At 45.1% G+C, this 26993-nt stretch overlaps 1 protein-coding gene across 3 annotated transcripts in view; it reads left to right on the top strand.

Moving 5' to 3' along the window:
• The first annotated feature begins 831 nt into the window (after window positions 1-831).
• LGR4 (leucine rich repeat containing G protein-coupled receptor 4) overlaps window positions 832-26993 on the top strand; it is an 87643-nt gene continuing 61481 nt past the window's right edge. Inside the window, exon 1 of one of the 3 annotated variants that reach the window (XM_080405279.1) lies at window positions 832-7686. In XM_080405279.1, coding sequence (XP_080261405.1) covers window positions 7502-7686 — 185 coding nt within the window. In that variant the 5' untranslated portion in view covers window positions 832-7501. The other 2 variants (XM_080405280.1, XM_080405281.1) reach the window with 2 other exon arrangements.

The following is a 26993-nucleotide window of genomic DNA, read 5'->3' as shown; positions in this document are numbered from 1 at the left end:
TCCTTTACATTACTCGGGCTCCACTATAATTCTTCAAACCGGGGTTGAAGTAGGATTTACGGCTACGTGATCCTTAAGCTGGCCCTCTATGCGGGCAGATTTCACCCTTAGAGTGCTGCTTTGTTTAGGGGGTTTTAATAACTGGTATAACGTCTTGCCTTAAATGCTGGTCACCGCTTCGCGGGCTTATGGAAAGAAGAGCAGTTAACGTCGGGGAGTGTATTTCTTGTTTCGTGCGGGGGAGCTCGGGGAAAGGGGGGAGCGGCCCGCCAGGGGGCGCAGGAGAGCTGCCACCCGCCGCCCCGTCCCGCCGCTGCCGCCCGCGGCCCCTGGCACAGGCCGAAACGGCTGAAAAAGCGGGTGCGGGTGCGGGCGGCCCCTCCGCGGAGCGGCGTGAGCGGCGTGAGCGGCCAGCCCCGGCGCGGAGCGGCCCCGCTGTGTCCCCGCCCGGCGGGGGGCGAGGCGCCGGCTTGCGGGCACCCCTGGGAGCCCGCCAGGGTATGGCCTGCTGTGCCTTTGCAGCACTGCATGCTGGAGCGGTTGTAGAAAGTATGGATCGGGCCATGCTCGTAATGAATGTTTTATGGAAGAAAATTAACCTTTAAAAATAGAAGCGCTTGCGGCTTGGCACGTGTCACCCTCGTCGCGGGGAAAGGCAGAAGGCTGCCTTGGTGCCTGGCTGGGGGGCCTGTGGGACCTGCCCTGGGGCCTGCGGGGCCTGCCCTGACCCTGCGGGGCCTGCCTGGGGCTTGCGAGGCCTGCAGGGCCTGCCCGCAGCCTGCCCTGGGCCTGCGGGGGCTGGCTGGGGCCTGCCCGGAGCCTGCCCTGGGGCCTGCAAGGCCTGCTTGTAGCCTGCCTGGAGCCTGTCCTGCATCCTGTGGGGCCTGCCCTGGGGCCTGTAGGGCCTGCCCTCCGGGGTGCGTCGCAGGGCATGAGGTGCTGGGATCCCTGCCAGAGCCTGCTGCTGGCAGCGAGCAGGAGGGGTCATGCTTGAGGGACAGGTACCCTGTGCCTGCTGCTTGATGCCCCCTGTGGAACCTCGAGGTGCTCTGTGCAGTACTCCCGGCTTATGGTGGAATGGCGTGCTGCCTTTGGAAGAGGATGTGCTATATGAATTAAAGCCTGGTGTAGCATCTTTTATTGCAAGAACTTTCTAGATGGAACACAGATTGACGTGACTGTTGGACTAAACTCTAACCTCACTTCCTAGTTATATTGCCCTAAATTGCTTTTTCACGCCTGTATAGTTACCTGTTTTCAGCTGATCGTTGGGTTAGAGTGCTAAGATAAAAGTAATTTTCTGTGTATTGCAATGCTATTACATTATAGTGGGAACCCTTTTCTTTCAAGGGCAATACGTAGTACTGGAGAATCTCCAGACGTAATTCTAGACAGTAGCGGAGCTGACACTTTTAGGCTAAGAAAAACCCCAACCAACCAAACCAAACAAAAAACTAGCAACACATATGCCCCCACACCTCTTCTATGGGTGTCCTCTCTTTTGGCTTTGTTCTGTCCAATTTACTGAAGGGGTTGGAATAAACTGCTCAGCATTATTCATTGCTGTGTATGGTGTAATGTCCCTTTTCTAATCACAGCCCAGCTCACTGTGTTCCAGAGGCAGCTTTCAGAATAACTGAGCGAGGATAGATTCACCAGGCCGGACTGCAAAATACATTGGACTATCTAGGCGATCGATATACAGAAATCATATTAAAGGCACTATACCATTGGAAGTTTAAGTATTGTTTATATATAAAGGTAACATTTAATTATGAGCATTTTAAAAATTAATTTTCTCTCCTGTTTTTAGTCAATATTTATTTAAGTTGTGAAATTCTTTACTCTCCATGTGCTGTTTTTAAACTATGGATCTTAGTGGTCTTGCTTGTCTTCATCAGTGTTTCTTGTGTTACAGAGGTGTAAAGTAGATATTGACAAAGTAATTTTCTGGGCAAGCTTCCGGCCCTACCAAGATAATTCTTGATTTTTTTCAACCCAGTCACTTTCTGAAGTCTTAAATTGTTTCTGTGTTTCTGCTATACCAAGGTCTGGATCTTTGCCTTCCATTTTCTTAACAAAACTCTGAACTTGGTTTAGCCTCTCTCTTTAATTTGATACTTGTTTCCTGAAGTTATTTCCCATTCTAGTTCAATTGAGTAAAAGTTTCAGCCCATTTTCTGGGAAGCAGTATACTTCAAGTTTTAACAGAACTTTCTTTGTCAATGCAGATAGTCCAATTTTTTTTTTCTTTTTCTGTTCGCAACAGCTCTATATGATTTTCTCTGGCATACCATTGATTTCCTTGGAATGGGAATCAAAGTTTTGATTGAATTTCCCAGCAGTATAGGGCTCAAATAGCACCAGCAGCAGCTTTTTCTGATGATGCTTTGGTACAGTAAGCTTTGGATAAATCCTTCAGATCCATCTCTAGCCTATTGGAGTGTAAACCTTATTTTTATCACTAGACGGAGATAAATTAAAATTTATAAGCTGTTCAAAATGGCATATATTTGTTGTTCATGTATGTATGCTGCGTTGGGCCCTGGGCAAGCCTCAGGGAGGGAAACTGCCCTCGGAGCCCGTCTCTCCATGTTAGCCTTTCTCAGCGAGAATAGTTTGGCCTGTGTGAAACCAGTGGTGATGCTGGGGACGGAGCAGGTCACCATGCAGGGCTGACACACCGACAGCATTTTACTCTAATGTATAAATGGAAACTTCTGTGCAAATCCTGTTGGTTAGCTTTTCAGGTTAGCTTTGAGTGTCAGCATCAATGTTGAAGGTGAGAGCTGGCACTTGTTTTGCCTGTGTCAAGTAATGGACAGGATCATTTATCCCAAGGATCAGGGTCAGTCCTTACCTCCCTCTGCCAGACCTCTGACCCCATTCAGACCAATATTAGAATTAATCATTTGCATAATTCTGGCCAATTAAATCAGTGCTGCTTTCATGGCATCAATTGGCACAAGCAATGCTGTAAAAGAAAAATCTGACTATGATGTTGCTGGTCCAGCACTGGTGTGCTGCCTGTTTTAGAAAGTCTAATCATTTCTTAAAGCAGAACAAAGTTTTTATCATGACTGTGAGCTTTACATGCTCATCCACCTGCCATCCTCCTGTGGCACAGCTCCAGCCTTGAGGAGTTCTGCTGCTCCAGCCAAACTTTAAATCTTATTTCTTTTTGTGTCCGTGCTTCAGGTCTTAAGCTGCATGCTCTTTCACATCAAACTCCCATCAAATCCAAATGTGAATTAGTGTCTTTGAAGTGGGATTTTTCTCAGGCTTTTGTCAGAGGCCGTTATGTTGCTAGATAGTTTTGTGGCAATAGCAGAAAGAAATCCCTAATGTCCAGATTTTTTGTAAGTTTTCCATATGTCTTTTAAGTTTTCTTAATGCCTTTTCAGCAAATGCCTGACCAAAGTTTCATAAATGCCTGCCATATTATTGGGTTCTAAATCCTGAAGATCTTATGCAGTGGTAGACTTGTTTATGGTGCTTTTCAGTTTCCCTAAAGAAGATCAGAGCATAGTTTCTCCACAGCTCAACCACAGTAGTCTTCCATTTATTTATTTATTTAATTGACTTGGTTGTTAGATCTTCATCTCCTTCACCTGGTTCAAAGCACACCTCGGGATTTTTCTCTCCTTTGCATTTTTTTTTTTTAATTAAACAAGCTGATTGCTGCCTTATTTTGGAGGATGCTTCTTGGAATTTGTGGCATTGAGGATTGTGTCAGACGAGATTTTTAAACTGCAATAATTTCAAAGTCCATGGGTACAATTTTTAGTGAAATAGGTCACTTAATAAAATGTACCCGTTAGTTTTTTTCAGCTTAAAAATACATTGGCTTGTAGATCTTCATTACGTAAATAAACCATCTTTGCAGTAAACATTAGGGTTTTCCTTATAATGGAAAATAAAACCAATACATGCCTGCAAACAGGTGGCTGCATAAAAAAGAAGAGAAATGTGGGCTGTTGATGGTGAGGAGAGAGCAGTGCTCCAATGGTGCTAGCAAGGGAGAGGCAGAGGTTAAGAACAATAAAGAAAGTATTGAAGTTAATTTGCCAGAACAAGTTACGGGCTAACTGGAAGCAGCAAAGCAGTATCATCTGAATGGAAAGGGCAAGTGGATTGCTCCTAGGACAGGAGTTTGGAAGATGGAGACTTGAGATAGCTCCACTAATGAAAAAAAAACCCAAAATCAAACACCTCAAGCAATGCTTGGAAAAGAAATTGAAAGATTGAAACCAGGCAAGGCTTGAGAGGAAAAGCTAAACTATTCCAGTGTTTCAATGGATGAAAATAAGTGCTTTGTTGTTCTGCTTTTACTGGAAAACTTTTGTCCTTTTCTTCCAGAAGAGAAGTTCTGTGGGCGTTGCAGGTCACTGCTATTGCAGTACAAAGTATGCTCCGTGCTAGTATTCATCTTCCAAACGCCATGCAGGCACCAGAGGCTGTTTCTGCTCCCATTATCTTTGGTTAGTGAAGTGAGACTGCAGAGTGAATATAAGCGTGTTGCTGCTTTTCTTTGCCAGCTGGGGCAAAAAAGGTCACTTTTTCTTAGCTGGATTGGTTTGGTTATGTTTTGGAGAAGTATGTCTAGAAAATAATGCTCTTTAGGTTGTTTTCCCTGCTGCTATTCTGGTTGCTACTCCTCCATCGCTGTCCCTGAGCACAGGCATAGAGACAGTGACATGAACGTGCATTGTCTTTGGCCCTGACAGTTGTTACAACAACATGGTTTTGACTTGACGCATTTCCCCTGCCAAGATCAACAAGGGAGAAGGATGAGAGATAACCATATATGTCTATATAAGTATGGCAAAGCTTTCTCATACGTCGGTCAATTCAGCTTTGGTGACAACTTTGTTCTGCTTATAAGGTATAGGACAAGCACATAGTGAGTTATTAAAATGACCTTATTTTTTCAGTGATGCATGATGACATTCATACGGAATCAGTGCATCAGGAACAGCATTGCCAGTATGGAAGAGAAGGATATTTTTAGTAACTAGGTAAAGTAGTGTTAACATTTTAAAAGGGAATTGACAGTTGAAAAAATGATGAGGAGAAACACAGGAGGTAAAGGTCATGGTTGATGTATTTCTGTGGTCCTTAGTGTGTACTCTACCTTCTTGAGCACAGATTAGTTTAAATCTTCAGGTCTCCACTATTTACGTGCCTAATTTTTAAATGTCGCCAAATGACCACTTCTGAGTCAACCCTTTTCTTCTTTCCCCCCCCCCTTCATCAGCACAAGGAAGGCATGATTAGCCCAGACCTCAGTCTGGTGTAGAGTGTGATGCCTGTGTCATGAAGAGCAGTCCTTGGTAAGATGAAGTATAATGTATGGGCCCCTCAACTCCTGCCTGTTCTGCACGTACATCAGAGCCATGGTACCGGGCCAGGGTTCCTGTGAACGCTGCCTCTTCACTGCGTGTCTGCTGGCAGCACGCATGCCTCATCCCCGACACGTTTTACCTGCTATGCTTGTGCAGGTATTTGGGATTTTTTAGATGCAATCACAGTAATTTGAAGTAAGTGCTGCTGTGACATGTGAAACCCTTGCACGGTTGCTCTTGCATTGGATTGGGGGTTCAATCACCATTGCAAATCTGCTCCTGGCTTCAGGGAAGCACATGGTGCTGTGGTTCGTCCCATTTCCCCGCTACAGTGGATGCAGGTTGTCAGTCACTTACTGTTTCTGTGCTCCTCCATCATCTACCTACAAAATGAACAGAATGATACCTATCCATGTAGTAGCAGAAGGGCTTAGGAAAGCGCCAGTTTCCAGTGGGCTCCATGGGCATCTGCACTGTTTAGGTTGGGCTGCACAGCTACCTGCCCGAGTGGCATTCAGGCTGTAGCTGGGGCCCGTGCTGGTGGCAGAGCCGGGCAGGCAGCTCCCCAGGCAGGTTCAGAGCATCCAAACGAGACATGTAAAGTAGGTGGTGTGAGTGTTTGCCATGGGGGCAGGCTCTGGTGCCTTCACAATGCTTGTTTCAGCCAGGTCTGTTGGCTCAGAGCACGTTACAGGGTCTGGACTGGAGGGAGTCAACAGTGAGAGGTCCCAAATGGTGTTACCCCAGTGCTGCTGTGGCATCCCCAGTAAGATATGGTGGTTGCATGGAGCATGAGGTGTGTGTGAGCCGAGCTGAACATGTAGCAGGCTCATTCTTGGTGGTGGCAGCAGGTCAGCAGCATCCAAAAGAAAGCATTAAAAAAAAAAAGAGAAAAGCGGCGCGGACAGTGATGGAGGGTCGTAACCAGGGTGGTTGGTTGGTGTGGGGCTTTTTTTGGTGGTTTGTTTTTTTTTTTTTTTTTTTTTTTTTTTGTTAAGGTAGTAAGGAAAAGAGGACACAGGCTGGCTGATGGCACAAGTTTGGTTGTGATATATAGGTCTGGTAAAAGGCAGATGCCACCGGTGGTGTTTTGCACGACAGGGAATCGGTTCTTTAATAGTAAAACGGTTTTGAAACGATTCCGTGGTGCAGTCAGTGCCTCGGCAACGGGCGTGAAGCATGCAGGGTCCATGGGGAAGAGGGATGCTGTGGCACCGTGAAGATGGACGTGCGGTGCCGGCCGGGGTCCGCTTGCACTGGACTCGCACAGGCGCCGGCTGCTGCCTTTGTCCCCTCGCTGCGAGTCCCGGGAGCGGTGCGCACGGGGGTTTGGCGGCTGTGGCCCCCGCCGCGGGGGAGGTCGGGCTGGCAAACGGGGTCCTGGGGCGGCGGGGCCCGGCGCTGCCCTCACGGCCCGGCCCGGCCCCGCGGCGCACCTGCCCGTTCGGTCCTGTTTCGGTAACGACGAGCCCCCTGACGGGCGCCCGTTGGAGGCCCCGGGGGGTCCAGGGGGGCGCGGGCAGCCCCGGCGGGGGAGCGCGGGCAGCGGGCGGTCCTCGCCGGCGGGCAGCCCCGCCCCCCGCGCCCATTGGCTGCGGCCGCGCTCTGCTTTGCATGTTTACCAGCCCCGCGCGCGCTCTGCGCCAATAGGGGTGCGGCCGCGGCCGCCTCATTAGCATATGCACCTCTGCGCTGGGCGCAGAGCAGCCGCTGCCGCGGCTCGCAGCGACCGAGGGCCGGGAGGGGCGGGCGGGCGCCCAGGGCAGCCCCGCCGCAGGCAGCCGCAGGGGCCGGGGCGCACGGCGCCTCCCGGGGCACCGCCACCCGCCGGCAGCGGCGCGGCGAGCCGGCCATGGCCGCCCCCGCGCGGTACCTGCTGGGCTGAGATGAGCGGCGGCAACGGGCGCTGCGGGCGTTGGATGGGGCGTGCGGGCGGCGGAGGGCTCGCTTCCCGGGCGCGCCGCTGAGGCAGCCCCAGGGCCGCGCCGCGCCGGCCGGAGGCGCGATTTTATTTTTTGTTGTTATTACCGCTTTTTTATATATTTTTTTCTGCCAGCTGGTGGAGGCGGAGGGGGGGGCTCGGTGCGCGGAGGGCGCCGGCGGAGAGCGGCAGGCCGAGCCGGGGGAGGCTGGCCGGCGGTCGGCGGGGGCCGGCGATGCGGTGCCTCGCTCTGCTCGGCCTCGTCGCCTGGGGCCTGGGGAGCTGGGCCGGGCCCAGCGGCGGAGCGTCCCCTCCGCCCTGCCCGGCCTCCTGCAGCTGCGACGGCGACCGCGGCGTGGACTGCTCCGGGCGGGGGCTGGCCGCCGTGCCCCCGGGACTCAGCGCCTTCACGCACGCCTTGTGAGTCGGGCCGGGACCGGGGCGGGCAGGTAGCCGCGGTGGGGCCGGGTGCTTTGTCCCCTTTTTATTTAAGACACCCCCCCCCCCCCCCCCCCCCCCCCGTAATTGCGCGGTTGTGTGGTTGTCGCTGCTGCGGGCGCAACGCGGCCGCCCCCGGGGCCGCCGGGCTCCCCGCCGGGCTGGCCCGCGGGGGGCGGCCTGTGAGCCGCGTCGGGGCCCGGCGGGCCTCAGGCAGGGCCCGGCCCCGCGGGGGCAGGTGAGGGCGGCGGGGGCCCTGGCCGCCGGCCCGCTTCTCGGAGCCCCGCGAGGCGGCCCGGCCCGGGAGCTCCTGGGGGGGAGGTGGGGGGCTGTGCGGAGGTGAGCGGGTCGGGCGGACCCCGGCGAGGCCCCGGCGCGGTCGTGCTCGGAGATTGAACAGGCCGGGAGAGCGAGCCGGGGGAGCGGCGGGTCCTGCGGGGGGGAAGCCGGGTGGGTGCGGGCCGGTCCCGGGGCGGGGGGGGGGCAGCGCTGCCCGCACGTGTGTGCGCCGTGCCCGCTGTGCTCCCCTGCAGCGCCTTCCCCTGCGCTAACCGCTGCCCAGGGCAGCCCAGCCTCTCCCAAAATCAACGCGTTTCCAGTCCGCAGCATGCCTAAATCCAGCTCAGTAAGGATGCCTTCGCTTCTAGAAAATCTCTCAGTATGCACAGCTGAGCCTTGGGGGAAAAAAAAAAAAAACCCAACCACCAGCATAAACAAGCCTCGGGAGTTTTGTCAAGTTTTGCTTGTGGATGGAGGAAAATACAAACTCGTAAAACACTTTCTCCGGTGTCCTGTGATGATATTGTAAAGCAGGCACAAACTGGTGGATCTTGCGTTGAGTTTTGGCAACTTTAATAATAAAATTTTAATTGAGGAATGAGCACTCTGTTCTGTAGAGACATGACCGAAGAGGGATTTGCAGCTTTCAATATGGTAGCTTTGCTAATCCACAAACCTGTTAAGTTTCACAATAAAACCTGTCAGTCTTGCCCCGCTTCTCAGCAAAGATTTCAGAGGCTGGAGCGAGGTTTTGTATGGGCCAGTGGTCAGGTCTACTATTACTAAAGCTTCACTGCGTTTACAACATATAATGCAGAGCGCGCTACAGCAAATTAGGGCGCGTGGTGTCAAATCGGTACTGAACTGCTGCGTTGTCAAAATACTGTAGTGTTCTGTGCCTTCGAAAATGTCACTTTTTTTTTTTCTCCTCCCCTCTTTGCCTCTCCTTACTTAATATGCAAAGGGAGTCTGATTCTTAGTTACTGAAGGTTTTGTTTACTGAGCAGGTTTCCAATTTCTCCTACCTGTTCGGACTGTTTTTTTTCTTTTAATTGTTCAGGCTGGGTGGAGAAAGGTTACTGGGCCTTTTGCTTGTGTAGTGCTTCATGAATGGCAAAAGTTACAGGTCTCAGTTGTTACCTGCGCTTAAATGTTTTGTTCCTTTTTGTGCTCATATGGCGTGGTGGTTTTTCTGTGGCAGAAACGGTGTTTTGTGAGTGGGGTAAGGAGGCAGGAGCTGCCGCCCTGAAGCTTTGGACTCGCTGGTAAACTGTCTGCTCTTTCCTCCACAGATAAAACAGGGAAGTTACAAGTTACCTAGTTTCATAAAGTACTTGAAGCCTATCTGGCAAAAGCTGCATTTAAGTGCAAGGTTTTATGGTTGCTTATGTTGTCTGGCTGTCTTGTAAAATGGGCTCGGTACATCCCTGCGTGTCTGCAACATGGCACTCGTCTAATGGGTACAAGTCGTCCTAGCCAACACCCATTAGAGATAAGGTTGCCAAAGAGTTTCAGTTTGTAAGTTCCTTCTTATTGTTCAGGTAAATTGCCCAAAGCCGACTTAATGCTTACAGCAAAAGTGAGAGGAGATCTGCGCACATTTTGGCATGTTTTGGGATGAGTTTGTGTCAGTGTTGGTTTTATGCTCTTTAAACTTGAGCAGAAACTTCCTGGCGGTCTTGTTCTGTGGCACTGAAGGTTACTCCTGGTCCCCATTTGTGTTTTGTTCCTGTTTCCTTTTTCGAAGAAGTGAAAAAACAGGTGATTTCTTGGCACTTGTGCTTGAATAGCTTCGGTAGTAGTGTGGCCACCAGAAGTTTAGGGTATGTAGAAAACAGTTTTCCAGGCAATAAAAACCTAATTTCTGACCTGCTTGGGCTGGTCAATGTATACTTTTGCCAGAGAAGCTGAGTTGGCTTGTGTGGAAGGAGAAGAAAAAAAAAAAAAAAAAAGAAGAAAATAAGATCACACACATACATACATACACACATACACACCCCCAGCTGACACAGTTATGTCATGGCAAAACAGCTACATGAAGAGAAGAAAGCTTTTCTATGTTTTGGATCAGGCAGCATAATGATGCCGGGAAATCTCTTTTAGCATTGCTACAGGGCTTTTTTTGATTATAGCTGTAGCAGCAGAGAGTCCATAGTGTAGACATGGCTGAAAGAGTGAAAGAGAACAAGTGGCCAGGAGAGAGCAACTGAAGAAAAGTTGCTCGCAATTAACCCAAGTTGGCAGTGCATGAGTTTCAAGGCAGTGGAGGGCCGCAGCAGGGGGTTGGTATTTAGTTTTTACTGCTTCTCTTTTCCTGCAGTCTTGATTTCTTTGTATAAATGTTAATAATTTAACGTGGCTTCCAAGGTGTACTGTACTTTTAAAATACAGCCATGTTTCTTGGGCTGTCATGAATGGTCAGGCAGTGATTTCTGTAGAGCCTCAAAAGCATATCCTTTCAGATTCCTCTTTTTTCTTACTTCCCTTTCTTCAGCTGTTGGCTGATCTGCTGCTCATTCCTCGCTTATTGCGGAGGTTATAAAGCTCCTCCAAACACAACAGATTGTTTGTATGGAACATACATTGAATAGACACTCTGCTGCATTCATACCTGGCTAAATGCATTATAACCATGGTGTTGGGGTGCAGGGGGAGAAGGACAGGGGTCATAGCAAGGGGGTTATGTGGTTACCTAAGTACATTGTGGTCACGTGAGCGTAGTTGCATCAGACCGAGCAGCTTGGAAAGGCAGAGTAGGCAGAGTATCTGCTCATTACTTTTGAGTCATCAGTGCGCTTTGAGAGATGGAATTTGAATAAAGAAAGGTGAGTACGTTGTCCCAACCGCAGTCATGCTGGTGAAGAGATTTTTGGGAGATCTACAAGTGCTCAGAAAAGAGAGGGGTGGCAGCCCTAGATCCAGACTCTGAGGGGCTGGAGGGGAGGGGATGGGATGGATGGGAAGGAACTCGGAGGGAGTCAGGAGGACATGACCAGGGATAATTACTTTATGCTTTTACTGTAGGCGGCCATTTGTTCTGTATAATTTAGGTAGGTGTTTATGTAACTCTTAATTACCAGCTGCCTGTTTTTCTGTTTATGAAGGTTGTGATTTTGCTTTGTTGCAAAATAACTGTTGTCTAGCAAGTTGAGGTGCCTATGCAAGAATTTGAAAGTGTTGTGTGTTTGGGTTTTTTAATCAATGAAGTATGCTCCTGATCTCTGCTATGATATTTCATGTGCTGTATGCTAGAAAACATCCATGTTACTGGAAGAATGTTGTGGTAGGGCATACTTGTACTTCTGTTTCTCATGGATGTCAGCTTTTGAACTCAGATTCTGGTTTCGGGTGTTTAATACTTCTGTTAGTCTTGTACAGGAGACGAAAAGCAGATAATTCTACATAATGACTTTGCAGGCATCTTACGTGGGCCTAGCTGGTTGAGGGGCTTGCCTGAGAACCATGAGGAATGTAATCTCTTCTCAGTGCCTGCTGTTATATTTTGGGCACTTGAAATACACAAACAGTACAGATAATTTTCCTTCTAGTGCTTCTTGCTTGTATTCTGAGGGAATGGTAACAGTCCCTTTCTTTAATTTTGCTTTCCTTGTGAAAGGAGGGCTTGTGAGGCCCAGCTGCCCTAGAGGATAGGCCATCAGGATGAAATGGTCACCTTGGTCTTTTGGTTTTTATTATGCCTTTAACCTAATACTGGCTGCCTTTCGGTATGCTGTGTTATGCACTAGCTTTATAAGATCAAGATGTGGCGGTTGAGAAGGATTCTTTTTTTACTTGTTTCATACCACCACAGGTTGCTGTAGCAATTGCAGAGAGCTGATGATCTTTTTTTCAGTATGCGTCCTATCTGGAAGTGTAGCTATGCTGTCTCACGTTTGAGTTGATGTCTTGCTTCATTTGTGTGAAAACAGCAAAATGATACGGTTCTGTTTGGATTCAGCAGAGCTTGCACATTTTTTTGTCTTTTCATCTGGTATTTTTATTTTCTCTAGAGTGGTGATGAAACGCAGTAGGTAGATCTGAGATGTCTTCTTCTAATACGTCCAGTATGAACACGTAGATATTTAGCATCCAACTACGGTCAGATAAGCACAGTAAGGACCTGGCTGAGGTTTTATGAATGCTGTCTAGCAGAGTTATTATGGTGAAAAGTAAAGATGTCCAGACATGACCCTGAGTCTGGAAAATGTAGCGTAATTGCAGTCCTCCTGAGATAGAAAAGCCTTATCTAATTAGGGGTTTGAAGGTTTTACAGTTACACGGTTCAGTTTCTCACTTGTCTATGCCACATGCTGGTGAAGTGATGGCAAGTATTAGAAGGCTTATTCTGTCTTTCTAAAAGCATGCTTTCCATACTTCTTTTAGAAAGGCATGGGCATGTCATTTTAATATGAATATTTCTACTAGTTGGCAGAAATGGCTATAAATTTGTCCAGGCCTGTGAAATCCCATGCACCAAGAGGGGGATTTGAGTTTGGTGCAGCATCCAGCACCTGGTGACTGGACCAGAGCCCGGTGGCTCCAGTGGCAAGTCTGTCCAGCAGATTTCACCTGAGGATTCTCCAGAGCCTTCATGATTAAACTGGCTGATTTGCATGTCGGTCTTCTAAAAAAAGTAGATGCTCTTAGGCAGTGTGCAGGAAAGTAAAGTTGTTGTTGTTTCAAAGTTTAAGTATTTTTTACCCTTTTCATGTTGTTTGTTGGCAGCAGATTTGGTGTTAGCCTCTTTACCTTTTACTCCTCCCCCCAAAAATCCCAGTGCCCTGCCATAGCATGTAACTTGTCAGGTATTTGGCATTTATTTTGTACGTTGAGCTTGCTTGTATCAGCAATATGTCATTTCTGATTTGATGCTTACTGGCAGAGGCTCCTAAGTGTGACTTGGGGGAGTAAATACTAAGGTAAGGCCTGCAGCGTGGAGAGAAGTTGGACTTCGGTGTAAGCAAGTTTATGCTAGTAAATAATTACCTTTTCAGTTCTTGAGAGGAATTTACTAGTAACTATCTGCTTGAGATGGAAAATATGGAAACTGTAATATAATGACTGAAAAACAAAACAAACCCCAAAGTAACCTCCTCCGCAAGGATCTTTATTTGTTTTGTATTCTACATCTAAGCTAGCAATTTTTGCAGAACACAAGCTCTTATTTACCCAGAGAAAATTACTGGCCTAGATTTCAGAAGGGCTGAGCACCCATACCTCATTTTAGAGAGCATGGGAGCTGCGGGGCTCCAGGAGCGCCTTTGAGTGTCAGAGACCCTCCTCTCGGTCACTCTCACACTTCTCCTAGAAGCTTGTTCCTAAAGATGGTCCTCTTGTTGGGAATGGGCAGGAGTTGATGTGTTTACGTTTTGGAGGATTTGCCAGCAACTCAGGTTTGCTTGCCTCCTTGTTTTGCAAACAAGGGAGTGAAATGGATGGGGCTGGTTAGTTTCAGTGTGGCCGCATGGGACTTCATGGCCAGCAGTTACTCTATTAAGGGATGAATGTGTCTCAGGCAGCAGCTCTGTGCTGCCAAGTTGTGGTTTTGGGGTTCTTTACGGAAGAAGCAGAAAGTCAAAAATAGCTCGAGGAAGAGTTAAGAGAGATCTGTATGATCCTAGAAATAGGAGACAAAGGTGGGAGAGAGTACATAAGAGAGGATAAGAGAAGACATCCCTATTGGAAGAAACCTGTAAATAAGGGCAGCAGATATTTAAATGTTATGAGACCTTTGCTAAAAGAGGAGTCAACAGCTTTTCATGGGTTAGAGGTCCCTGGCCATCCTCCCCACCTGGTAGACTCACCATCTGCTGCAGCGGTGACCTAGGATTTTGTTACAGGGAAATATTCGTCTGTAGTTTTTTTTTTTTTCAGACCTCCCTTTCAGGTCCCGCTGCAGTTCTCTGATAAGATGTTCTCAAACTTCAGTTTGAAAAGAGTTTTCTGGTCACGTGATGTTGGTTCTTAATGCTCTCCCACTGCCAGCTTGCCCAGCACAACCCTTCTGGAAATGTGGAGGTGGCTGTTGGTATTTCCTTTGCTGAAAGACTGGCAACCAGCTCAGTTGATGTAGGATTGCATGCAGCGATGGGCGTCGCAATAGCTCACGCAGAGGAGAGGAGTATCTTGGTGTTACTATATAGATACTGTCCTCCCTATAAGCGTGTTTGAAAGCCTTTGTTTGAGGATCGAGCCCAGATGTATTCAATTTTGTGTTCCAAATAAAGCTGGTATGTCCAAATGGGAAACATCTAGCATTAGATGTATGGGTGCCTGGAAAGTGTAATTAAATCACGCAGAAATGGCATGTGATCTACCTGGCAAAACGGTTGACCTTTTTGCTTCATTTTTTTTTTTTTTTTTAAAGTGCTGAGTTACTGCAGCTGTCAGTGAGTTTCACTGAAGTTGAAAGTTCCCAGTATTCTCAAATAGTATGTCATTTATTTTAAAATACATAGTTGAAATAGCAGAATCAGTTTTATTTTGTTGTTGAATGATTTAACTGTTACAGGATTGTGACAAGGTCAGAACTTTCCACTTCCCAGAAACATGTTACTGTTGCCGAAAGATTAGGGGAAATCTGTATTTCAGCTTCACTCTGAATTTGAAAGCACATTCTGCATATAGCCAGTCAACTTACATTATTAAATGATATACATCTTTTACAAAACAACAGAGAGGACCATAGCACTCTCAAAAATAACAGTTTAAAATAGGTCTCTGAAACTATTGTTGCTTTGGAAGATATTACAGCTAACTGATGGCATTATACATCATGTCAGTGAGTATGGTAACATGTTTTAAAAACAGATAGCGAATTATGAACAGGTGATATCGATAAATATTCTCAGGTGGACTGGGGTCTGACATCTGTGAGGGATGTGTTTGTTTTTGGGAAGTGAGAATATCACTTCATGAATTTTTGTTAGCCTCATTTTCCTGGTGTGTTTTTGTATCTGCTGTTTATACTTACTGAGTTACAGGCAAGTTGTATTTTTCTTAGGTGGTGTTTCATACAATGTGTTTTGGAGTTAGTGAAACTGTTGGCTAAACTTTGGACATTAATTTTTTTTAACCTATTATTAAAAAGCATATTATTCAATAGACCTTGTTTAATTTGATGTCCTCTCAAGAGAAGAGTGGTCTTCACAGCATGACAGAAAGAAAAATAAACTCCTTAGGCTTTCCTTGTGTGCTTTTTGCATTTTGGTTTGACATACAATTCAGTAAGGAAACGTGTAAAATAATGAGCATGTGGAAGATAAGAGCGATACTTGTTTCACTATTGAAAAAGGTTTCTCTTGTGTCCTAAGTGATAGCAGTTTTAAATGTAGCCAGATGTTTGTTGGTATAACATGAGATTAAGACATGTAAGGTCTGTTGCTGAAATATGATGCCCAGTGTGCATCAGTGTTGGGTATTTTTGTTGTTGACGTTGTTCAAATCTAGTTGATAAATACAGGTGTAATTAAATGTCTTGTTTTAGTTACGTGTAGGTAGTTCAGACAAAGGTTGGTGATTTTTTGACAACTCAGCCTTGAGATTTTAGCATGGTGAAGATACAACTGAAGCAAGTTTTGAGTCTGAAACTTTGTGTATTTTTTGAGCTGAAGTTAAGAAAATACTAAAGTTAATTGTTTTCTTAAGTTTTGCAATAGTTTTCCTACCTCTGAAGAGCTCTTAATCACTTTTTTAAAAATACAGTAACTAATTCCTTTAAACTTTATGCTAAAAATGCAGGAGGAGCCTCAAACCATCAGTGTGGTCTGGAAGAAGGGATACAAATTATGCAGAAGGTGTTGTCTTTGGGGCAGAAAAAAAAAAAAGAGATTTTACTTTTCTCTTGAGGAGAAGATGGAGAAGAATCCCAAGTCAGGTGAAGTTGAGAGCACTCTGCAGAGCACCCTGAGAAGTCAGGCCCTCAGAAAGTAAACAGCTGTTCTTGCAGCTCTCAGCTGAGTGTTTTCTTCCTAAAATACAAAGACTTTTTTTTTTTTTTAAGCAGAGTACCCCTCCTCCTTGTCTCTCCCCAACCAATCCTGGAGGAATGCTAGGTCTTGCAAGGACTTTTTTTCACCCTAAAGTTTTTGAACAAATGTGTTTGGACTTTTAAATGGTACACAATTAGCAGTGAATCATAATGGATGTGCAATTTCAGAGGTATGCAGGGGAGGCCTAAACCTGTTTAATTTAGCTTAATAATGCTGCAAATGTAGTTGTGTATTTTATAACCTTGTTCTGTGAAAATGTGTTTTTGTTTGCAAGTTTTCCCATTACCTTCTTGACATCTGCATGGTTACAGATGAATAGCCTGACCCAGCGCCCCAGCGGGGAGAGCGGCGTGGCTGTGCTTTCAATAGGCATGTCACTGACAAAGGAAACATATGGAATATTTCATTCCCGTCTTTGCAAGTGGTGTAGGGGGCTGTAAGTGCAGAGGGCTGGGGGCTTCAGACTTCATGGTAGATCCATAAACTAGCCACAAGGTTTGCTGTGAGCCATTAAAATGCTCTTGCTGAAGGTGGTGTACTTTGCATGGTGCTGTGTTTTGCCATGGGACTGGAACCCCAGCCGTAGAGCAAAGCCATTTTGGCACTGCAGTATTAACAATGTGACCATGCAGTAGAGCTCACCATGGTTGCCTTTAGTTCTTTCCAATATGTGATGTTAAGTGTTTCGTTTTCTGAACAGTTCGGGCGCTGTGGTGGGTTGGTATTTGGTGTTCAGTAGGTGCGGAAGATGTGAGCGCAGGGGCAAGGGTCCCGCTGGAATGTGCCTTGAGGTCTGTCTCCTCCTATGCCCCTTACTTCCCCTTTCAGAGCACAAAATGGGAGCAAATTGTTCCCGGTCATCCAAACAGGACACCACGGTGTGTTAGCTTGGGAAGTGAGAGTTTTTCCCTGCACTCAGGGCTTTGTGGTTGTGGCAGGAAAGCAGGGATGGTTTGCTCCCATTGCAGCACCGCCTTGAAGGAGATGGTGGGAGTTGGGAGAGGACTTTTGGGGAAGCTTGCTGCTCCATGTCTGTTAAAAGGACTTGGTGGTGCCTAGCTTCAGTCATTTCTTTGTTAACTAAAATGTCATGTAAGGGATGTCCTGGCTATCCTTTTAAGAATTCCATTTCTTAATGTTTTTTAAAGATAACTCTTACTTCAGAAGTCTCCTTGCTGTTTTTCTAAATGCTGATTCTGGTCAGTAGTGGATGTAGTTGGTTTATCTGGGAAAGCGAAGGGACAATGAAACCTGTGACTTTGGTGCACAGGCCTCTTCTTTGGGGCAGAGTGTTTTTCTGTGCAGAAACCTGCCTGGTGTTCTTTGCTAGGTGGAACTGGTGGGTCTGGGCAAGGTTTTCCAGACTGGGAAACATGCTTGTAGCGCTCTCAGCAGTTCTCTGAGCTGCTGCTGCAGGTTGGGAGCCCTTGAACCTACTGAAGGGAGCCCCGCGTGGCTTGGAAGATGGATGCATTTAGGCCCAGACCTACACATTCTGTAAGGGAAATTCTGCAAAGCTGTCACCAGCAGCAATCTACGAACAACTCCTTCATCTCTCAGTTGCAGTTTCACTCAAGCGGCTGCCCTCCTGAAGCGCTAAATGCTTACCCTGCTGTGTTTCCTTGGGGTCTTGGTGGCCTTCATGGAATTAGAGGGGGGAAAGCTGAGCTGGGCACAGACAAGCATATGGTCCTGTGTAAGGGGCCCTGCCCTGAGAACATAGTTGCTGGTGGATTGGACCTGGACAGGCTTCTACCTTTTGGTATGTTTTTTTACTGCTGTTGGTTTTAACACTTGTTTTTTCTGTGTGTGTGTGTGGTTTTTTTTTTTATTTAAATAAATAAATGTATGTGCTAATATTGACCAAACTGTTAATATTTTACAGAACTAGTGTGAGTCTTGCTAGGTGTAGCAAATTCAAGGGCAAATCTGCTGGCTCTGTGCTAAGTATTTAGTGGAGGCATTAAATCTCTTCAATATTCAGGTCAGTCATTTTTTAGAATTGACTTGCTCTTGCTTGACATCTAGTTTTCAAAAATTTCAACTAGCTTGTTTACATGTGTGAGCTTTTTTTAACCTGTTTCTTGCAAAGACCAAAAACAATCATTATCTTGATGTTTAGGAGTTTTAAGCAGGGTTTTGATCTATTTTGAACATAATAAATGGCAGTTGTTTATTATTTCAGCAGAAGCCTCTGCAATTGTGCAGCAACGCCAGTTTTTCCTCCATAAAAAAACCAATCTTTCAACTGTCCTCAGTAATTATACCAGTCAAATCTACAACATGTTCAAAAGCGAAGGCTATTGTTTACATGACAATATATCATAAATCCTGCTTAGGAGTAGGAGTGTTTCCACTGTCATTGTCTCTTCACTCACATAAGATGATATTTTTTCCCCTTAATAAGTAACTATGTCAGTAGGAGAAATTCTGTAACACGCATCAGATTGATGCATATTTCTAGATACCCTGGATATTTATCTTGCCAAATATATTCCCCCTTCAAGCAAAATGCATCACCTGGTCTCAGTTGATTCAATGCTGTCAGGAACAGAGAATAATGGAATAAACATAAAAAATATTCCTCCTTTGTACCATTTTTCAGTGGATTTGGTGTCTGGTCTGATTTATTCTACTATAAAAGGGTCAGATTGATCTTGTAGAATCCTTTGCTGTGCAAGTTGCTCTGCCTACCAGTTTGTCCTTTGCCGGAGCAGACAGGGACAGTTCCATGTCTGTCCTGCCAGTGCCTGGCAGGAGACACAGCTGAGGGCTTGTTTGTATGGAGCCGCTGAGGCCCTTTGGGCTTTTCTGTGTAAGGTATTTGGGATGGCTGGGGAGCTTTGTGCAGTTTGATCTTGGACTGTTTGCTGTCTTAATGTCCATGCCAGGCTAATAATTTTTTTGGCCATTATTACTGTAATAAATGTAATAGAAACAAATGCTTCAAACCATAAGGAATGTAATGTGCAAGTAATCACCAAGTTGAGAATTTATGCCATACCATGGCAATATGAAATCTTCGATGAACTTCAGTTATGCTGGTGGAGAATATGTAGTTATAAATGTCCCACGGCATGGAAGGGCAAGGTTTAGTTCGCGTGCTTTGTTGCCTAGTGACTGTGAGATGTGTGCTTGACCGCTTGGGACTTGGATGTCGTGCCTGTACAGTCCGACAGCCTGCTTGGCCAGAATACACATACTGCCAGAGGTTCCTCTTGCCCTTCTGGTTTGGAGCTGTTCTATACAACACTGTGCAAAGTTGTGGGGGTGTCTGTTTTACTATGTCTGATAAAATCATGTTACACTCACTGGAGTACCCCGCATTTGTTGAGAGTACAGCTGGACTTTGATCTTTTTTTCTACAGTCTTGAAGTAGTAAATATTAGTCACGGCAAAAATGGGTATAGAGTCACCTGCATGGAGCTGGATCTGTGGAATGGCTGCACAAGGAACAGGTACTGTTCTGAATTTTAGCTGACTTTTTTAAAGTGACACCTCACGCCTATTTTACTGCCCTGTTCGTGTGTCACAGCATTCAGGACTGATGGCACCGCTGAGGCGTTATTCCTGTTCCAGAGTACTTCCCTTCAACAGGCACTAGTTGAACATAGGAGTTTCATTGATGACTCCTGCTCAACCAGTCCCTGGGTGGTTTTTCACACCTCAGAGGTACTGGGGAAGCTGAGAGTTCCACAGTGTGTTTCTGATGCATGTATGTTTTTGGAAAAAACCTGCTTCTTTGAAAAGGTGATAACACTAGTTGCATTATGCTGTTACAGAGAAAAAGGAAGAGAAGTAGATAGTGGTGCAGTCACTCATCCCATGTACTAAGTAGCTTTTAATTGTTGGTGCCCTTCTTAAACTTAAATTCTTAAAAAAAAAAATAAATTCTGATTTTAGGAGAACAGATGAATCACAATGTGAATCAACAGTGAAAATGCAGAGGTATTTTTGCGTATGACCGTTTCCAGTGTTACGGAAGTCCTTTGCATCTCTGATTTAAAAGGAGAAGAAACATTGAGTAGCAGCACCCTGCTGCACGGTTTGAGCCCTGACTGTGCTTACATTGCAGTGCAAACCTTGTGTATGATAGTGGTGCGGTTTCCTGCCCAAACACCACCTGCTTAGCTCTGTTATACATTGATGGAAATCTCTTGGTATGTAGAGATATCCAGCTCTGAAAGTTAGTCTAAGGGCTTTGCTAAAAGGGTTAAGAGACAAGTTACAAAGTTTTAAGATTTGATAAAGGAGGCAGAAGGGTTCTTGAAGCAGAGCAGTGCTAGTGAATGCTTCCTTTGAGGCTGATAGCAGATCTCTTTAACAATTCATATCTGCAAAATTATTGGGAAAGCCTTAAGGCCTGTCTATGTTATACATGTTGCTTCTCCGCTTTAGGAACTCAAATGCACAAGCATGGCCTTAAGTGGGATTGCTCCTTAACCTGTTGTAACAAAATAGGCTCTTTTTGGTTTAGATCTCCCTGAAGGGCATAGGATGTTAGAAACATGGAGTATTGCTTGGTAGTTGCTTTATATTTTAAAGCAGTTAGCACATAGTATATCACCAGAGGATATGTGCAGATCAACCAAGCTTCAGCAGATAACATCCAAGAGTGTGTGCAATTAAAAACGCAGACAACCCCTCCTCTGCTGCCATCTTCCCAGCAGCAACAGTGCGTTGCTGGAGACTCAGAAAGGTTCTTTCCCCCCCGATATGCAACTCAGAAGGGGAACATTCTGTTGCAGCTTTTCTTCACTGGCTTTTCAGGGTTGTGCAAATTACTTGCATTAAGTTTTCACAGAATAGCCCAAGGCTTTTGAGGAAGGAGTAGAAACTCATCACACTGTTCCCATGGTGCATTCGTTTAGACAAGGCAATTTCCAAAACACTGTGGCAGTCGAAGCACAAGAGACACCTTAAACGGTGAAAATATTTGTCATATTTTAAGCTTTTTTATCTGTTGAAAGATACTATCTGTGGAGAGATTAATGAGCAATAAGTAAACTATGTTGGATCCAGGCTTGCAGAATGCTGTTTAACTGCTTTAGGTTTCAGCACACTCATTTAATTACTGGGTTACTGAATGTTTTCTCCTCTGAGGGGGGGTTATATGCGTGTAAGTGTAGGGAGAACATGTACATCTATACAAAGAACTGTGAATGAAGTTTGGGGATACTGCCTTCGTGTTGCCTAAACAATCCTGCTTTAGATTACCCCCTGCCTTAATTTCCTTTCAGGAAGATTGTAGATAGGTCTTGCCATCACTCACACTCTATTGCTTCAGTGTTCACTTCCCCTATGTGATTTAACATGCACAAGCTTAATTATTCTTTTCTGACCTAGGGAGAGATTTCCTTCCAATAATTACCTTCACTGCCCTTTACCCTTCTGCACATTAGTTTGTTTGGAGAAACATAGTCGCTTGGTAAGCAACTCCAAACAAGGCAGTGCCTGGAGCTGTCTTGGAAACATAATTTATACCTTTTACATAGCATGTTAAACTTCAGTTTGCTGAAACTCGGCTACTAGATGTACTGAATTAGCAAGCTCTAAACGTTTCTCCTGTAACTAGAGGTGGTATGAGTTATGCAGAAAATCACTAGTTTACCCTGCGCTTGGACACTCTAGTAGGGTGATACGGGTAAAAAGGAAAGGACGTTTAAGTTAGCAAATAACATCCCTTGATTCAACCATTTCTTTCTACTAGCAGCTGCTGTTTAGTCATACACTATTTAAATGTCAGAAGAGAATGACTCCTTATGAGACGAATGTGATGCAATGCTGCCAGACTGATTGCCGCTGTGATAGCAAAGAAATACATATTTAATCTTGTAGAAATTTCTCAGGATTATATCCTTATGATTGCTCCTTGTGCTGTCCTTCCTAAAACATAGCATGGAGGAAAGAAAAGAAAAGATAAGATGAATAGTAAAGACCAACAGGAATAGAATGTAGAAGTTCTTCATTAAAAATCTTTTTCCTTTTTAGTTGATGGTAGTTAGAGGAGGTATGACTGATCATTTCTTGGAATGGGTGGTACAGAATTAGGTCTGAAAATTGTCTTCTGCAGTTTACATTGATTTTGTGTAGCATACAGATTAATCTGATGTGTCAAAGGGATGAGGATGCTTCCTTCTCTGTCACATTTACTGTATATAGTCCTTAACGTTATTATAACTATTTTGTGGTAAATATAATGAAAAGTAGCAAAAGGTTCCATTTTGGACCTCTGAATATTTAGTGCTCTTATTGAGATGGAATATTAACTCTACTGTTAATTACTTGGTAAGTAAATATATTTGTAAAATTGACAGTTTTTATGTACGTGGAAAAAAAAATTTCTTTTGAAAATGAAAAAGTTATGTATGTTTTTAAACTACACTACCTTCTTTGTTATATCCTGATGTTTGTTTAAACACAGACAAAAAGTGATAGTGTTTCAAATGTTTTCTCATCTTTTATTTTAAGCTTGTCTCTTAAAGGTTTAATCTCTGATCTGTTGAGGGATTACTTGTCCCGTCAACAAAAAGTTAAAATAAATTACTATATCTGCTTTATACTTGCCAGATTTAATAGTGAGTATAAGATGTATGGGTATTTATTATGGGATATGACACTAAAACTTCAGAGCACTACTTCATTTCTGGTAGCTTAAATATTGGTGTTAATAGATGTACTGTTATTAAAAATGAAAAGGTGATATGGTTTGTCAGTTTCAATAAAAACCTTTGCCCCCTCTCAACTTCCAGGGTTTTTCTTGGATTTTTTTAATAATATCTTCACAATTTTGCTGCTGATAGATTGGAAAAATTGATGTGTTGATGGTAGTAAATGAAGAAGTTGGTAATGGGGAAAACAGGGTGTCAGTAGCACTAAGGTGTCTTTATTAGAGGTAGGTTTCAAGCTGTGTGGTGAGTTTTACTGGCCCCAGTTTACTGTTTCAGCAAAACCCATAGTCTTTCAAGGCAGAAGAAACCAGGCTTCTTTGCAACAAACGAGAACAAGAAAAAACAGATCTTTTTATTGACGGAGCTTGGGAGGGGTATTCTTTGTCCACCTTGCATCCATTATAGTAGTCTTCACCGCGACATAGATTTATGTGTCAAAAAGGAATTTACATTGACTGGTGGCCTTCAGGGAAGAGCTAGACTGTATTTCCTTGGCTGTAGGGTGGCTGTGATGAAGTAAAAATACACCCAAGTTTGTTGTGTGGAGATAGCCAGGGAGGCGAGGGTTCACAAGTCTGATTTTCTTCTTGGAGTTCATCTGTAAAGTGCATATTGCCAGACAATGCATGTGCTGTTTCTGTCTACAAGCAGGCTAGAAATCTAGGTGGATTCCTTGATTGCCTTTTGTGGGTTGCTTACTTTTCCATCACACGCGCATCAGAAGTGTTTATATAAAAAATTGATCCTGTGTACATGATTAAACTTGACAAGGCTTAATCTCTGTTGCTAAGAGTGTGGGCTGGATAGTTAGTGTGGTAGGTCTTTGTTTTTCATGTAAATACTTGTAATGTTCTGTTTGCATTAAGTATGCTGGTGTTTTTTCTTGACAGTTTAGTGATTAAAATCTACTTAGTTTTAAATAGGTGTAGTCAGAGAAATACTGAGAACAGAGTTAAAGTGAAGAGAGAGAACTTAACCTTTTCAAGAAAATTGCTAGTAATAAGTGCTTCTGTGACCTCTTTTATAATGGCAAGTGATGGCTGTCGGGTTTTTTTTTTTGGCTGAGGGTTTCTGTGAAAGATTTCCTTTGCTCATATATGTTTTTCCTTAAAAATTAGAAAAAATACTAGTTTTTTAATTGCTGTATATTCTTGAGTCAGCACTGGTAAGTATTATTATTTTTATTCATGTTAGGGCAGAATCCATAAGGCCAGAACCGTACTAATAAATTTGGTTAGCACGACTGTCTGGTTTGGGATATCATTCCTAACCAACAAGGTTGTACTGGTGAGTGCCTCTGCTGGCTGGATGGGTTTTTTGGGGGCAGTAATGGTGTTTTTTTGGACTGTGGGGTTTTTTGCTTGCTTTTTGGTGGGGTGTGTTGTGTTTGTTTGTTGCTTTTTTTTTAACACCATAGCAGTTTAGGTACGGAGACCCCCCTGTCCTGGATGCTGAGCCATGCAACTAGTGCGAGACAAGCCTTACCCCTCTGTGTGTGCTACTGGGAGTTGAGGCTGGGGGGAATGGGAGGGGCTGGGTCTTGTTTGTTTGGTTTTTTTACAGTATTTTGCAGTGGCATATTTTCACATTCTGTAGTTTTATCAGATACTTTTGTGCGATTTTTATCAGCACAATATGAATTTGAATTGTAGCTGACGCATTGGATGCCCTTAGATGACATTTCATGCTCCTCTTCAGAGTTTAAGTTACTTTTCTTGCTCTTTGCTGCTGGAGAGCAGTCCCTCCTGACCTGCTGTGGTAAATGATCACAGAAATTGTCAATAATACAACAGAACTTGAGAGCAAACTCCTGCTTGATCGATGTCGAAGCTCTGTCAAGGTCGGTGATACAACAGATTCTGATGAAGGCTTGTGAACAGGCTTCCCAAAAAACGTGTGCTTGGAGTTAGGCCTCCAAAACCAGGTCATGCAGGCATTGTCTCTTTTTTTTCCTCCTACCTTTAAATACACATAAATCATATTTTTTGGTAGTAGTAGGAAACAGGAACACCATATTTAGGGCAGATGACAGCTACGTGTTATTTGTTAGGGCCTTAACTCAGTGGTGGAAGGTAAGACTAGAAGAGATTTTGGTGTGTAATACCTAAATAGGCAGGCTGTGTTTTGAAAAGCAAAATCCCGGAGTACTGCTGCTAGATTGCTGTTCCTGAAAGGCAGGTGACTTCCTTGACTGTGTGGATACAGATACAGAGCTAATTCTTCGATTTATTAAAAAAAAATCCCGTAAAAAATGTCTCAGCTGCTCTATACCCAGCTGCCTTTTGCCAGGACCCATGCAGTCTTCATAGTGAGCGGTGCTTGCTCCACATAGGTAGGTAGTGTAGGCAGGAGGATTTGAAACCATTGCTTTTTGTGTTCACTCAGATTGGTGTTAGTAATAAAAACTTCTTTGTTCTGGTCTCTCTTCGTGTTGTGTGGGCTTTCTGTCAGTCAGAAAAAGGCCATTCCCCTTTTCTTGCAGGGGGGCGAGCGTCTTGGAGATTACCAGAGCCCTCAGTCTATGGTTCTTTGCTGAGAAAAATACCCCCTGCTAATGATTTTGGTAGGTTTTGGCTGCACCTTCCATTGGTGGGTCGGTCTGCTGCCAGGCAGCCTGCATATAGCTGCCCATATGCCACCTTTCACAGGGTGAGGGCATTTGCAAGACAATGGAGGGAGCCAGCGGCAGGCTGGGGGGCTCGGACCCTCACCACCAGTGACAGCTTTGTTAGGTGCTGGTTGTACCTGGTGCTCCTCCCCCCCCCCCCCCCCAGCACTGTACCCTTCGCCCCGTGCACTGGGGGCCGTGAACCCAGCAGCCATGCTGGCCTGCTGCTTGGGCTGGCCTGCGGTGAGACCGGGGGCCTCAGGTTCCCTCCAACTAGCCTGCACCTACATGGATGATACGCCAATGGTGTTTTCTTGCAACTGTTTTGTTTCCTATTCCTGCTCTCCTAAGGGAGAGGTTCTTCAGGGAAGCAGAGCTGCTGTTTGCTCAAATACTGCAAGTTTCTATAGCATTTCTGCTAAGCAGAGGCTGCCGGTGCTGCTGAAAAGCAGAGACAGTCCTCAAGCATCCTGTTCAATGTACAGCCATTGGTATTACATCAGTTTGGTAGTAAATAATGGAGGACAGATTATCTTCACGCATTTTAAATGCAAGCAGATATTGAATTCTACGCGAGGCCGCTGAACCCAGCGGGGTATATACCTTGGCCATCACGAGCTCTGATGTTCAGACAATGCCAGTGCGTCATGTGCAGTCTCAACAAATTAGTTCCCTGCATCGCCCGGTCCTTTCTCAGCTGTCTGCTCCAGGATGCCCAGGGATGTTTCAGCAACATGCCTTGTTCCACTTGCCTTCCTTTTGGGAGCTGCTGCCTGGCGGTGCATTTGGGCGAGCTGTTGCAGTTACACCAGATTTATGACTGCCCGTACTTAATGTTTTTTTTCTTGGCGTAGCAAGGGATGTATGACAAAGAGCGGGCACAGTAAGCCTGAACTTCTTTTTATTGACGATAATTTTTTAAAGCTGAAATGTAACAGTATTTCAGTTGTGAATACATGGAAATTGTGTGTACTGCTTAATGTGTTTCAGAAATCCCTGTTACTTTTCTTCCTTAAATACAAGAAAACAGGCGTGTAATGCCTCATTGAAAGAAGCCTGTAGGGGTGCTTTGTGAGGGTCTTAATTAAGGGCTTTGAAAGACTAAACAAAAGGAAAAAGAAAATGCTACAGGGTTATTGTTATTCCAGCCCATTGGCTCAGCGAGCTGACCATCCATTGGTGCCTTCTGTCCATTTGGGAGCTGAATGACACTTTTGTTCGTGGTTAACAGAGGTGAAAGAAGCCAATTATTGGCTGTCTTTTCCACAGGGCAGCTGCAGACGGATTTCACTGCAGGCAAATATGGACTTTTCTGCCACAAGGATGGTTGTGATGACAGTTATTTTTGTGGAATTGTATGAAAGAAAACGGATTTTTCATTATTTTTTTTTTCCCACTCCAGTGACTTGTGTAGATGTTTGTTGAAAACTACTGTGAATATGCTGGCGTGGAATGGGAATGTGTGAAGGGCTGGATTCCCCATGCTAAGTGTACTCAGCTTTTTCTCTGGGTGTGTGAGAGAGTGAGGTTTTCTGGGTTTCTTTTTTCCTCTATTTTTTTTTTCTTTGCAATCACAGTTGATTTTAACTATAGGGCTTTTCTCACTGGTGTGCAGTGTGTATTAACCCTCTTATGTCTGCTAGTCTAGGCTGTGCTGGCTGCTTTGTGTGCCGTAGGGATGGAGGGACAGCCTCTGCAGGTTAGCAGTGAGTCCTGCAGTGGCAAAATTTGTGTCTGCAT

Source organism: Falco punctatus, assembly GCF_963210335.1.
Source record: "Falco punctatus genome assembly, chromosome: 10".
NCBI lineage: Eukaryota > Metazoa > Chordata > Aves > Falconiformes > Falconidae > Falco > Falco punctatus.
This window is presented reverse-complemented; position numbering and strand designations above follow the sequence as displayed.